General features: G+C 43.4%; 1 protein-coding gene across 7 annotated transcripts in view; it reads right to left on the bottom strand.

The window, feature by feature from the left end:
* LOC311604446 (uncharacterized protein) overlaps positions 1–13,946 on the bottom strand; it is a 97,336-nt gene that overhangs the window by 50,542 nt on the left and 32,848 nt on the right. For 6 of the 7 annotated variants that reach the window (XR_014781495.1, XR_014781496.1, XR_014781497.1 and 3 more), the window contains exons 10-12: positions 2,563–2,683; positions 1,032–1,154; positions 55–159 (exon numbers count right to left, since the gene is read on the bottom strand). Coding sequence is in view for 2 of the 7 variants with exons in the window: in XM_084794391.1 (XP_084650517.1) it covers positions 55–159; positions 1,032–1,154; positions 2,563–2,683 (349 nt within the window). In the remaining 5 variants the exon portion in view is untranslated. The remainder of the gene's footprint in view (positions 1–54; positions 160–1,031; positions 1,155–2,562; positions 2,684–13,946) is intronic. The other variant, XR_014781499.1, reaches the window with a different exon arrangement.

The following is a 13,946-nucleotide window of genomic DNA, read 5'->3' as shown; positions in this document are numbered from 1 at the left end:
AAAGAAAAGCCCCCTCGGCCTGCCAGATGGAAACAGGGAATCCTTGGCACTTACATCTTTGTTCTGGGCCAGGAATTCCAGCAGCCTGCGCTCTCTTTTGTAGGTGACCAATCTTTCCTTAGCTTCTTGGAAGGAAGAGGGGCTAATATCAGGGAACTGCTGGGAGAGATTGAAGCTCTTATCAGGGCTACTGAAACCCAGGGGAGCAAGATAGCTTGGCATAAAGGCATTAATAATTGTGAGGAAATTCCAACAAATTCAGGATATTCAAAATGTTTGTCATAATTCTACAAAGTAAAAAGTACATTACATACACGCTCATATGCTTTCTTTAAATAACTGTACCAGTCTGCCTGGAGAGATGGCTCAGAGGTTAAGAGCACTGACTGCTCTTCCAGAGGTCCTAAGTTCACAACCATCTGTAATGTGATCTAATGCCCTCTTCTGGCATGCCAGTGTACATGCAGGAGAAACACTGTATACATTATAAACAAATAAATCTAAAAACAACAACAACAAAACCAAACCAATAGCTGTACCATTCACATCAATACATTCAAGATTTTTCAAGTTTCTGAAGTTTCATCAAAACCAGTCAAGTTCACTACTAAGGTACCTGAAAACAGAAAAAAAAAAATTTTTTTTTTTTCAGACAAGGGCTGAAATGCATCCAAGGTTGGTCTGGAATCCACTGTGTTAGACCAGGCTGGCCTGGAACCCATAATGACCCTGCCTCAGCCTCCTGGGTGCTGAGTTTACAGGCACACCCCACTATACATGGCTCAATGCCTAACACAGTGGTTCTCAACTCTCCAAATGCTGTAACCCTTTCATACAGCTCCTCATGTTGTGGGGACCCCCCAAACCATAAAATCATGCTGTTGATTCTTCATAACTGTGATTGCGATACTGTTATGAATCATAATGTAAGCGTCTGATATGCAGGACATCTGAGATGTGACCCTCAAAGAGGTCGAGACCCACAGTTTGAGAACCACTGGTCTAAAATGCCTGGGAAAAATCCAGCCTACCTTATCAAGTAAATCTGGAGGTTTTACAGGCGCCAGCGACAGCTTCAGGCTTTGGGGGTGCCATTTGTAGATCAGGGTGATGGCAAAGCGCCCTGAAATGGTCACAGTGATGTATTTATTAACCTGGAGGCAACAAAAAGGAGAATTCCTCAGGGACATATTAGCTACTTTTACAAGTTGAGTAAAAGCCCGATGTTTGCGTGAGGCACGGACAGAGAAGAGAGGCAGACATTCCTAGGCAGCAGCCACCTAAATGCAGAAGGCGGACGGGCTTGGGGGTCCTGTGCTGCTCCCTTATTCAAAGAACGGAAGTCGAGAGGGCAAGTCATGCGGTCATATCTTATAAAGAAGGCTGATCCTGGGGGTTGGAGAGTTGGCTCAGTGGTTAAGAGCACTTGTTGTCCTTTTAAAGGACCAGGGTTCAAGTCCCAGCCTCCACATGGAGGCTCATTACCCCCTCAGGCACCAGGCATGCATGCATTCGGGCAGGTATAGCTTTAATATGAATAAAGTAAATCGAAAATAAAATGTATAATAATTCAAAAAAAGGTTGGATCCATTTTAGGTTGAGAAAATCCTAGGTCAGTTGGGTCCGTCTGAGGTCTCTCTCTGCCTCTAGCACCGCCGGCCTCTTCATGCATGACAGGCAAGATATTATGACTCCCTTTTAGTGCCGAGAAACGTCATTAATGACCCCAAGTACTCACACATTTTAGAAGCCTTAACATTAACTGTTCAGTGTCCCATTTAAACAACCATACACAGTGGCCATGCTATAGTGCAGCTGGCTACTTTACAAACACCACATACAAAGCAACATATCCTAGAAAGTTGGCAACGAAGATGCAGAACGGCCACTCTGATGTATTTGGCCAGAGCTTTCAAAGCTTTAATCATTTGTTAACTTTCAAGTAGCAGGGTACTTGCATCAGAAGTTTAATTTCTCAGCTTTTCTTCACCTTTTTAATTGTAAAATATAGTAACTTTAGTCTCACATCCTCATACGGCAATAGTTTTCTGGCCTGGAGTCAAGTTTGCCCCCCTCCTTTCAGATTGCAAAAGAAGTCACAAAAACCACCAGACACAGTGGCACAGGAGTATAATCCCAGCATTGGCAGGCAGAGACAGGAGAATCCATGAGAATCAAGGGTCAGCCAATCCATCCTAATTGTAAGTTGCTGGCCAATGAGAGCGCTCATCTCAAAGGAAGTGGACAGTGGCTCAGTGGTTAAGAGCACTGGCTGCTCATCCAGAGGTCCTGAGTTCAATTCCCAGCAACCACATGGTGGCTCACAAGCATCTGTAATGGGATCAGATGCCCTCTTCTGTCTCATGCTCTCTTCTGTCATGTAGGCTTACATGCAAATAGATACACAAATAAATAAATCTCTTTTTTGCCAAAAGGTAGATGGTGTTTCTCGTGGCCTCTGTATTTACATGCACACATATCTACTCACGAATGTGCCCTCTCACACTTATGAACATACACGCACACAAATTTGAAAAAGAATAATGAATTATAAAATAATACCAAAATTTCTACTGGATTTTCAATTTCTCCCCTTGCAGGCCACATCCATTCCCTGACGATGTTTCCCGTTTTGCTGATCAACATGCCTCCATCCTGGTTAAACATCATTGCTATGATTTTCCTATGACAAACACAGAAATGGGGCCAATTTAGAACAAGGGGGGAAAGTCACAGGTTTATTGCTTTGATGATAGAAGCCATCAGGGTACAGCCTTAAGGAGAAAAAGAACCCGTCTATCCTGGTGCTGGAGTATGGCCACTTGACTTCTGACCCAATGCTTCTTGGATGCTCAGCTGATCCAAACAATCCTTGTGAGATGCTCATCCCTGTCCGTCCATCACTCCCACCGACAGGGAACCCAGAGGATTCTGTTGGCCTCCATTATCATGTGGCCATGCTTCTTGGACTATGGCTGACTGAACCAGACATGGACACCTGACCCAGGAACACGCTCCATCCAAACGGTTCCAACAAGAGGCCACAAAGAGGCACACAGGCATGGTGCATTCCAGAGCGTGGGGGAAATACTAGTGTGACTAGAGTAGATTCTGGAGTGACTAGCAGTCTTGGGCCAGAAATGCATGACTCCTAAGTGAAGTCACGAATTCTGTCTTTAAGAAGAAATGAGACATGAAAGCACTTTAACAGTAAATTGAGGAAGTGCCATGATCAAATGGGTGGGTGAGGGACACAAAGTCCATACTAGGAGACTTAGAAGCTGAGACCTGTTAAATGATTCAAGAGAGAAGATGATAGATTAAAGAGCTATCTAGGCCAGTGGTTCTCAACCTTCCCAATACCGCAACATTCTAATACAGTCCCTCATGTTGTGGTGTGCCCCCTCCAACCATAAAAATTATATCACTGTTACTTCATAACTGTAATTTGCTACTGTTATGAATCATAACGTAAATATCTGTGTTTTCCAGTGGTTTGGGGGGACCCCTATGAAAGGGTTGTTTGACCTTCACAAAAGGGGTTGCAACCCACAGGTTGAGAACTTCTGGTCTAGGTCCCAAGGAGAAGGCTCAACAAAAGTGTTGCAGAATATTTTATCCCATTGTAAACCCTGAGATTGTGAACTGGGGGAAAAAAAACCTGTTTCTTCTTGTGGTGTGGCTTAGCCCTAACACACACCTTTAACCCAAGAGGTAAATAACATCAGCCATAGGTCAAGAGGTGGAGCAAGGAGCCAGTTGAAAGGGAGTAAACAGAAAAAAGGGACATTGAGTTGAGGGTATTTAAGACGGTGTGGAGAAGGAGAAAGACCTTCTCCTTCTGGGACATCATTGGCTGAGTAGGAAGGTCACCTGGGTGCTTTCTCTGCTTCTCTGAGTTAGTATGCTTTCACCCCAGCATCTGGTTCCTGAGTCTTCATCGGTAACAATCAAACAATTGGGATGTTGTTCTTAAGACAACATAAAAGTGTTTGTTTTGAAAACCTGGTTTACCGAGTTAGATCCTCAGAGCCTACATAAAGGTGAAAGAAGAAAACTAACTCCACGAAGTTGTCCTTTGACCACAGCACATGTCCCCCTCCCTGCATCATCCACACACAAAATAATAAACATTTAAAATACAGCCATAATAATACATATATACAAACATCAGTGTACTATCAATGCCCACATCATAATGGGCTTTCTCACTGAGAAGTGATCAACACTAAATGTTCAGAATTCCAACAAGAGTTTGCAGTATGGGGGGCTGGAGAGATGGCTCAGTGGTTAAGAGCACTGTCTGCTCTTCCAGAGGTCATGAGTTCGATTCCCAGCAACCACATGGTGGCTCACAACCATCTATAAAGTGATCTGATGCATAATGTTTACATAATAAATAAATCTTTGGGAAAAAAAGAATTGGCAGTATGAAGAAACATTAAGGAATACACAGTGGGGCATGCCTATAATCCCAGCACTCAGGAGGCAGAGGCAGGTGGATCCCTGTGAGTTCAAGGCCAGCCTGGTCTACAGAGCGAGTCCAGGACAACCAGGGCTACAAAGACAGACCCTCTCTCAAAAAACAAAGAAAGAATTCATAGGAAGGAGCTAGAGACATGGTCTTGGGTATTCTGTTAGGGGACAGAAAATATACAAAGACAGCAACGGAAATAATAGACTTAAGTGTCTGAACATTGGAAACAGTTACAGGTAGTAGGTCTGGTATCTGAGATAAAAGGAGGTGGCCAGTGCAGGCTGGATCAGCATAAAATCAGCACAAGTGAGAATATAAAAACATCTGGGCCCAAATCAGGAGTGAGAAGATACCCAGTCCTTACAAGTCTGCATCCGTGCCCTTAAATGGCAAACTAATAGGACCTGAACATCCATCTCTTATGTCTTCATGTACCTCAAGGGAATGGCAAATGGTTGATCAAAATAGAACTGAAGATGAAAAGAACCAAAGGAAAGAGACACTAGATAATTTTTTAACCATTTCTCTTGTAGCTAATAGGAAAAAATAAAAATAAAAGACAAGACTGTACAGTGTCTCAAGAGAATGCATGGCTATTTCTCCATGCTCTGAATCTATATGTGGCCATATGACTTGCCCTATTTAACCAACCAGCTTGGAAAGCATTTATGCGGGCCAGGGAGATGGTTCAGAGGCTAAGAGCACTGTCTGCTCTACCAAAGGTCCTAGGTTCAATTCCTAGGAACCACATGGTGGCTCACAACCATCTATGATGAGCTCTGGTGCCCTCTTCTGGTGGGCAGGCGTACATGCAGGCAAATCACTGTGTACTTAACAAATACATCTTTTTTTTAAAAAAAGCACTTATGCAGTGGGATTCGTCTTCCTTCTTGCTGCTTTGCAGCCCAGCCATCCCATGAAACAGCCTGAGCTGGCCTGCAAGATGCAAGGCCAAGTTGCCTCCGAGCTCTGGCAGCCAGCCAGATCCTTAGGTCATCGAGCCTCCGAGCCCAGGCTCATAATCTCAGTATCATGGTTACCATGACTCACGGTTTCTCGTCCAACATGTACTCAGCGCTTGCCTCTCCTTCTCTCAACCTATTAAAGGTTGGAAAGTGGGGGGGGGGGGGGGGGCGCCACTGGATTAGAGGCTTAAAACGTCCAAAACTCTTCTGAACCACGTGGATTTGGGAAAGCTATCCCTCGTCCATGAGCCTCAGTTCTCTTTGATGAGAAATATGCTAAAAGCGTAGGGCTCCTGAGAAAATTAAATGAAATCTAAAGTGTCCTTTACACTTAAATCCTTTCACCCCCTCCCCCCACCTCTTTCTCCCTCTTTCCCTCCCCCCTTCTCCCCCGCCCTTGGAAATTCTGGCCTGGTGTCACAAACCTGTAATTCTTGCACTTAAGATGTTGAAGCAGGGAATGGGAGGATCCAAGTGAGGGGATAACAATTGAGATATAATCTGATTAAATTATTTAAAAAATGATGATGAAGCAGGAAGCTCAGAGACGGCCTGTCCTATACAGGGAGTTGAGATCAGCTTCTAGTGCACAATGAGACCCTTTCTCAAAAAAAAGCAACAACAACAACAAAGCAATTATCACTTCTCCATCCTGTCTACAGTGTCCCGGAATAAGATGTCCAAATAAGATGCCAGAGAAGATTGCGTCATGCCTTTTAATCTTCCCTCCCCGACTTTTAAACTAGTCTTGTTGAGAGGCGAGACGACCTTTTGAAAGTGCTTCCTCGGCCTTTGAGATGGTTCCAGGTCATCTTCATTTCATCTCAACATCAAAGTTGGGACAGGCCCTTCCTTGCACACTGAGGGCAGGCATTTAGTGTGAAGCACGCACACGCGCGCGCGCATGCGCCGCTCTGCAAGCCTGCTAATCCATCTCCCTCTGTGTTAAGGGTTAAGCCTTAGTCTTTTGTTTCCTTTGGCTTTTTGCTGACCAGTCTCGTCTTTGGCGGCGAGCTACTGACATATTTCGACAGGTGCCTGGCTCACAGAAACGACCGGAGAGACAGACAGTGCAAAGGGGCCACAGCAGAGGAAGCTCAGGCAGTATGCAGGAAGTGCTGAACGCAGCGGAAGTGCAGTAATGCACAGTTACAAGCTTCCTGAGGAGGAAAAGAATGTTCTTGCTCCTTGCAAGGCTTGATTCTCAACTCCCACCCTAATCTTTCCTTCCAAACTTTCTTTTGGGGGGCGGGGTTTATCGAGACACGGTTTCCCTGTGTAGCCCTAGCTGTCATGGAAATGGCTCTCGAACTCAGAGAGCACTTGCCTCTGCCTCCCAAGTGCTGGGATTAAAGGCTTGAACCACCACCGCCCAGCTGCCTTCCAAACTTTTTAAGAGATGAAACTATCATCATCTGGAAGCCAGGAAACTCAAAATACAGGAGATGGGAAGATGTGTGATTGGAGTTTATATGAAATGTGAAATTCAGCAAATGCGGAGCTCAAGTCCGTTCCCCTTGGGGCCTTGCTTCACTGGGAGGTGACTTTATGGGTCAATTGTGATGTTGGCATCTTCCTGAAACTCTAAGGGCCAGGAAACATCCGCATCGCTGCATTTGTACATATTCGCAGCATTTGTTACACATTTCCACCTAGGTGCTTTCACTGTCAACGACTGAACTCAAGTTGAGCATCTGGAAAACCAGCAGATAGGACCATGTGGGAAAATAACATGCCACAGAGAAACAAAGCGACCACAGACAGTTGAGTCCAACCTCCCTCCAACCCCACCCAGGCCTGAGCTTCAGAATGTGACCTTGTTTGAAAAGCGGGGCCTTTGCAAATGTAATTAGTTCAGAATCTTAGAAGTGTTGCAGCTCTTTTAGAATTTGTCTAGCAGGTTGTCCAAATTTTGTTGGAAAAAACCCTTACCACAAAAAGAAGAAGAAGAAGAAGAAGAAGAAGAAGAAGAAGAAGAAGAAGAAGAAGAAGAAGAAGAAGAAGAAAGAAAGAATGAATCTCAGAATGAAATCCTGGGTTTAGGGTGTGTGCAAGAGAGAGGAGAGAGAGAGAGGAGAGAGAGAGGAGAGAGAGAGAGAGAGAGAGAGAGAGAGAGAGAGAGAGAGAGAGAGAGAGAGAGAGAGAACCCAGAAAAGGGGGAAATGGAAAACAGAAACAAAGACACAGGCAAGGAATCTGTGGGCTGCCAACGGACAGAACAAGAAACACGTGTGGGACAGAGTCTCTCCAGAAGCCCAGGGCTTTCCTCTCTGTCTTCCAGCCCCCTGCACTGGGAGAGAACACAACCATGTTGTTTTAGGACACCCAGCTTCTGGTGACTTTCAAGATAACGAAGGAAAACTAACATAGTTATCATCCACAGCCAGTAGGTACCCTTGAGACCTGCAGTTCCTACTGCCTGCTTCTGGTTCACTGCCACATTTTGACATCGCTCCTGACTCCTGCAGCCTGCATCTTACCTTATCCCAAGCCTTGTTGACTTTGTTTGTTTGTTTGTTTGAAGACTGCATTTCTCTGTGTAGCCTTGGCTGTCTCTCTCTCTGTAGACCAGGCTGGCCTCGAACTCACAGAGCTCTGCCTGCCTCTGCCTCCCGAGTGAGCTAGCACCAACTGACTCTCCTTGACATTTAATGCCACTGTTTACCGGGCTTCCTTTCTGAGCCTTGGAGGTATGGCTCTGGGGAGGAAGGGGGTTGGTTGAGGCTGGGAGACATGGTATAAATCAGGAGGGTCAAGCATCGGTCATATTCATAGCACCAGAGGTTCAAGAAACTGTATGACGCAACCTCAGCAAACGTCACTCAGGAGTATATTTAGAAGCCAAATGGTAACAGTCAAAAGTCCAGCTTTGCAAAAGAGATGGCTAGAGATTCTAACTTGGCCTTTTAGGAAAAATAGTGATGCCTGGATGTGTCCATTTTCCAATCCCAAGGGCTCATAAATATACTTTTACATGGAAAAGGGAGGTGACTTTGTAGGTGTGGTTCTAGCTAAAGATCTCCAGATTGAGGAGGTTCTCTAGGTGGGCCCAATGTCATCACAAGGATGCTTAAATAAAGGATGCAGAAGAGGCAGAATTGGAAGTGGAGACATGCTGGGAGAAGTGGAGAAAGGGATGTAAGACCTTAACCTGCTGCTTGAAGGGAAGGAAAGGGACCAGGAGCCCAAGAGTGCAGGCTGCCCACCGAAGCCAGGGAAGCCAGAAACATGGATTCTCCCTGCAGCTTGCTAAAAAAAAAAAAAATGTGACTTCGTTTGTGCCTTGATTTTGCTCTAGAGAGACCTGTTGGGGACCTCTAATGTCCACAACTATAGGATTGATCTGTGCTGTCACGTCATTTATGGTCATCTGTCACAGGGGTCATAAGGAAGTGATATACTGTCCTCTTCTCCAAGGCTGCTTGTATCTCCTCCGTGGGAGGGGGCTGCTCACTGCTTTCCAGACTTCTTTTACAGGAGGAGCTGAGGAGTGGTTCCCAATAATAAGAAAGGAGAGGTCCCTCCTGCTCAGCCCATCTAAGGCACTGGACCATCTCCAGCTTGGCGCGCGCGCGCACACACACACACACACACACACACACACACACACACACACACACACACACACACCTTTATACCTTGGCACCTTTCCCAGGACTGTAAAACAATTTTAACCACCAGTTCTCATGGCCCCTGTGAGAGAGTTTCTCTCAGTCCTGTATCAACTTGTACATTGTGAGGTGTGCACATTCTCAGCCTTGGTGTTTCTACTATGCTTGGGGATTTTCAAATCTCTCTGCTCCATTCCATAGGTCTTTCAGAGTGCTATCTGCCTACCCACACAGCTCCAAACTCAGCTTCTCTACCTATCCATCCATCTATCTACCCATCCCTCTGCTTGTCTGTCTATCCATCCGTCTGTCTGTCTACCCTTCTATCCACCTATCTCTCTCTCTCTCTCTCTCTCTCTCTCTCTCTCTCTCTCTCTCTCTCTATTCCTCTGTCTATTTATCTATCTATCTATCCATCTACAATCTATCTATTATCTATCTAGTCTATGTACTATCTGTCTCTCACTTTGTTTTTGATGCAGTGTCTTCCTGTATAGCTCAAGCTGGCCTTGAACATAGTAGTCTCTTGCCTTAGTCCACTGGAGGATTACAAGTTTGCCGCACCAAGCTCAGCTTCTGCCTTTAAAGACTAAAGCTGCTTTATTGAGGTATGATTGACATTTTTAAAAGGCTATATAACTACTATAAACAATTTGATGAGCTGGAGAGCACTTGATACCCATGAAGCCATCTCCACAGGCTGGGCCTTGACATACACATCACCCCGTGAGCTATTGCTCTGTCTCATCCTATCTATCTTAGAACACACTAAAAGCTTCCATTGTAATTTGTCTTATTAAGTCTCCGAATCATATTATTGGGTTGGTACAATGGATTTTTAAAAATAATACTTAGGCTTTTCTGATTATAAAGACACTAAGGCAGATCTAGCAGTACAGACCTATAATCCCCAGCAACTCAAGGGGCTGAGGCCCGGGAGTCACAAATTCAAGGCCTGCTTAAGTTACAGAGTGAGCTCAAAGCCAGATTGGGTGGTTTAGCCAGAACCCACCTCAAACACAAAAGGGAAAAAGAGTGGCGCCTTCAGGAAGATTCAGAGCCAGAGGCACTTGCCACGCAGACCTGGAAAGCTGAACTTGATCCCCAGAAGCCACGGAAAGATGCAAAGAGAGAGCAAACTCCAGAGTTGTCCTGTGACCTCCACACACGTATAATGGCATATGTACAACAACAACAACAACAACAATAATAATAATAATAATAATAAACAATAAAATAAAGTAAAAAAAGAGCACTGGGGACATAGCTCAGTGACAGGGTTTGCCTAGCATACTCACGGTCCTTGATTCAGTTTCCCAAAAACAGAAGGGTGAAAAAATTCATTATGCCTGTATACTCTGCTATCTGACTGAGTGCAGACGGTGTGTCCTTCACGTTAACACACATATAAAGCAGTACCTTTCATGTCTTCATTTACACACATACACGCTGCAAGTAGTAGTAACAGTATTGTCCACATTCTTGCCACCTGGAAGGGCCACGCTACACAGCACAGGGAGGGAAGCCTTCCACGTGCTCTTGTCTCTGCATTTAGTCTTTGTCCATGACTCATGTCCGCGTCACTTAGATCATATACGGTACTTATGGCTTCAGCAAAGCACTGTGAGACTGGAAAGGACAGGTTCTCGGCTTTTGAGGTAAGACAGTCCATTTAACTGTCTATATAAGATGTTTGCGTTACTGTTCTATAAATCTCCCGTGACCCAGGCATTCAACAAATAAACTGTCTTCAAAGTTTTGAGCTATGAAATAACAAGCCACGTCAGGAGGATTGTCTTGACTCCAGAGGGGTGTCAATGGAGAGCAGTGTTGGGGGCAGGAGCGGGGAGTGTGTAGGGTAGAATGTCCAGAGACATTGGGGGGGGGGATGCCTACAGATCATAGCTGTGCTTGGCTTTGGGGAGCATCCGCTTATCAGAAGGCCTCTATTCTGGCTTCCTCTTGCCTAGAATACTCCCTACAGCAGTGGTCCTCAATCTTCCTAATGCTGTGACCATTTTATACAGTTCCATATGGTATGGTGAAATCACCCCCACCCCCACCCCCGCCAACCATAAAATTGTCTTGTTGCTGCTTCATAACTTCAATTTTGCTACTGTTATGAATCATAATATAAATATCTAATATTCAGGATATCTGATATACAACACCCGCCCCCAAAGAGGTCACAGCCCACAGGTTGAGAACCACTACTCTACAGCAGTAAGGCCAAACAATGACTTCCAGATGTTTCTGCTCCTATGGCCTCTTACCAAAGGGACATCTCATATAAGCAGAGAGACTTCCAGTCCACGTCCCTGTGCTTCCTTGTATCCTGACTTACATCTCTCTAAAACACTTTTGCCCTCCTGCGAGAGCATATATTTAGCTGTTTTCTTGTCTCCTCCAAATGTAACTGACACACCTGGTGCCCGCACATGCGCACATTAGTAGGCGCCCTGGCAAGACTTTTAATCAGTACATACAAATATACTACACAGGCAACTTTTTCTTTCAAGAATTTAACTTCCTTCCCAGAGGCCCAAGGAGAATATTTTTAATGTATGAAAGTCAGGAAAAGAGAAAGTTCCATGAGCTGCAGGGAAGAAGGTATATTCTCTTGTGTTTGGGTGAAATGTTCTGTAAATATCTTTTAGGTCCATTTGGTTTATGTCTGATGGCTTGAGCATTTCTCTGTTTAGTTTTTGTCTGGATGACCTGTCTATTGCTGAGAGGTGGGTATTGAAGTCTCCCACTATCAGTGTGATTTAAGCTACAGTAATGTTTCTTTTATAACGTGGGGGTCTTTGTGTTTGGTTCATAAATATTTAGAATTGTCATATTCTCTTGGTGTATTTTCCCTTGATGAGTATATAGTGTCTTTCTTTATCTCTTCAGATTAGTTTTGGTTTGAAGTCTATTTTATCAGGTATTTAAATGGCTACACCAGCTTGTGCTTTTTCTGGTGTGATTTAATTAGAATATCTTTTTTCATCCTTTTACCCTGAGGTGATATCTATCCTTGATATTAAGATGTATTTCTTGGATGCAGCAGGAGGATGGATACTGTTTTCAAATCTAATCTCGTAGTCTTTGTCCTTTTACTGGAGAATCACGACTAGTGATGTCGAGAGATACCAATGACCAATGACTGCTGATTCCCGTTATTTTGTTGTTGTGGCATGGGGGTTTCCCCCCTCTTTTAATTTTCTTGCCTGAAATGATTTATTCCTTGTGTTTTCGTGGATGAAAGGTTAAACCTCTTCAGGTTGAACTTTTACTTATAACATCTTCTGTAGAGCTGGAATTGTAGATAAATACTGCTTAGACTTGGTTTTATCATTGAATGTCTTTCTCCACTTACTGTGATTGAAAGTTTTGCTGAATATAGTGGTCTAAGGTGGTAACTGTGGCCTCTGGAGTTTCTAGAACATCTTTCCAGGCCCTTCTGACATTTAGAGTCTCGGTGAAGGAGTTAGGTATTATTCTAGTAGGTATGACTTTGCACGTTGCTTTTTCTCTTGAGGTTTTTAATATTCTTTGTTCTGTACAGTTGCTGTTTTGATTATTATGTGTCATGGAGAATTTCTTTCCTAGTCCAGTCTATTTGGTGTTCTGTATGTTTCTTGTACCTTAATAGGCATCTCCTTCTTTAGATTAGGGAAATTTTCTTCTATGATTTTGATACCTTCTTTTTAGCACCTCATGGGACTTTCTCCAAAATTAACCACATACATGGACACAAAGCGATTCTTAGCAGATACAAGAAAATTTAAACAACACCCTTATATCTTATCTATATATTAAAGCTGGTTATCAGCAACAGAAACTACAGAAAGCTTACAAACTCAGGGAAACTGAACCATTCCCTACTGAATTAAAAAAAAAAAAGTGTCAATATAAAAAGAAAGAAAGAAAGAAAGAAAGAAAGCCAGGTGGTGGTGGCCCATGCCTTCAATCCCAGCACTCAGGAGGCAGAGGCAGGTGTATCTATGAGTTCAAGACCAGCTTGGTTTACAAAGTGAGTTCCAGAACAGCCAGAGCTACACTGAGAAACCTACTCTATTAAAACAAAACTAAACAAAAAAGCAAACAAAACAATACAAAAAACCCACATAGACAGACAGGCTGATGGAAAGAAATGAAAATGAAAATGGAAACCAATATAGCTAAACTTATGGGGCACAATAAAGGTGGTTCTGAGAGGTAAGTTCATAGCACTAAGTGCCTACAAAAAAACCAAATTGGAAAGGTCTCATATTAGTAACTTAATGGCACACCTGAAGTCTCTAGAACAACAGCAGCAACAACAAAAAGAAATAACTTCCAAAAAGAGTAGATGGCAAGAAATACTCAAACTTAGGGCTGAAATAAATAAAATAGGAACAACAACAAAAGAAAGAATCAAAGAAACAAAGTGTTGGTTCCTTAAGAAAGTCAGTAAGATTGGCAAACCCTTATCTAAATTACCTAAAAGGTGGAGAGAGAAATAAAACCAAATTAACAAAATTAGAAATGAAAGGGGGTGGCATAACAAGCGACACTGGTTAAATCCAGAGAATCATATAAGAATATACCTTAAAAAATTAAAAAAATATATATATACCTTAAAAACTTGTGCTCGACTCCTAGAAAATCTAAGAGAAATGGATCCTTTTCTTGATACATGTCATATACCAAAAGTAAATCAAGATCATATCAGCAATTGAAACAGGCCAATAACCCCTAGAGAAGTAGAGACAATAAGTAAAAGTCCCCCAACAGGAAAAAAAATCCTTTCAAGGAAGAATTAACACCACTCTTCCTCAAATTATTCCATTTAGTAAAAACAGAAGGAACATTGCCCAATTTGTCTTGCAAGGCCACAGTTATCCTGATAACCATACCATATAT

The sequence above is a fragment of the Acomys minous genome (assembly GCF_964271855.1).
Source record: "Acomys minous genome assembly, chromosome: 9".
NCBI lineage: Eukaryota > Metazoa > Chordata > Mammalia > Rodentia > Muridae > Acomys > Acomys minous.
Note: the sequence above shows the minus strand (reverse complement) of the source record. Positions and strands in the feature narration are given on the sequence as shown.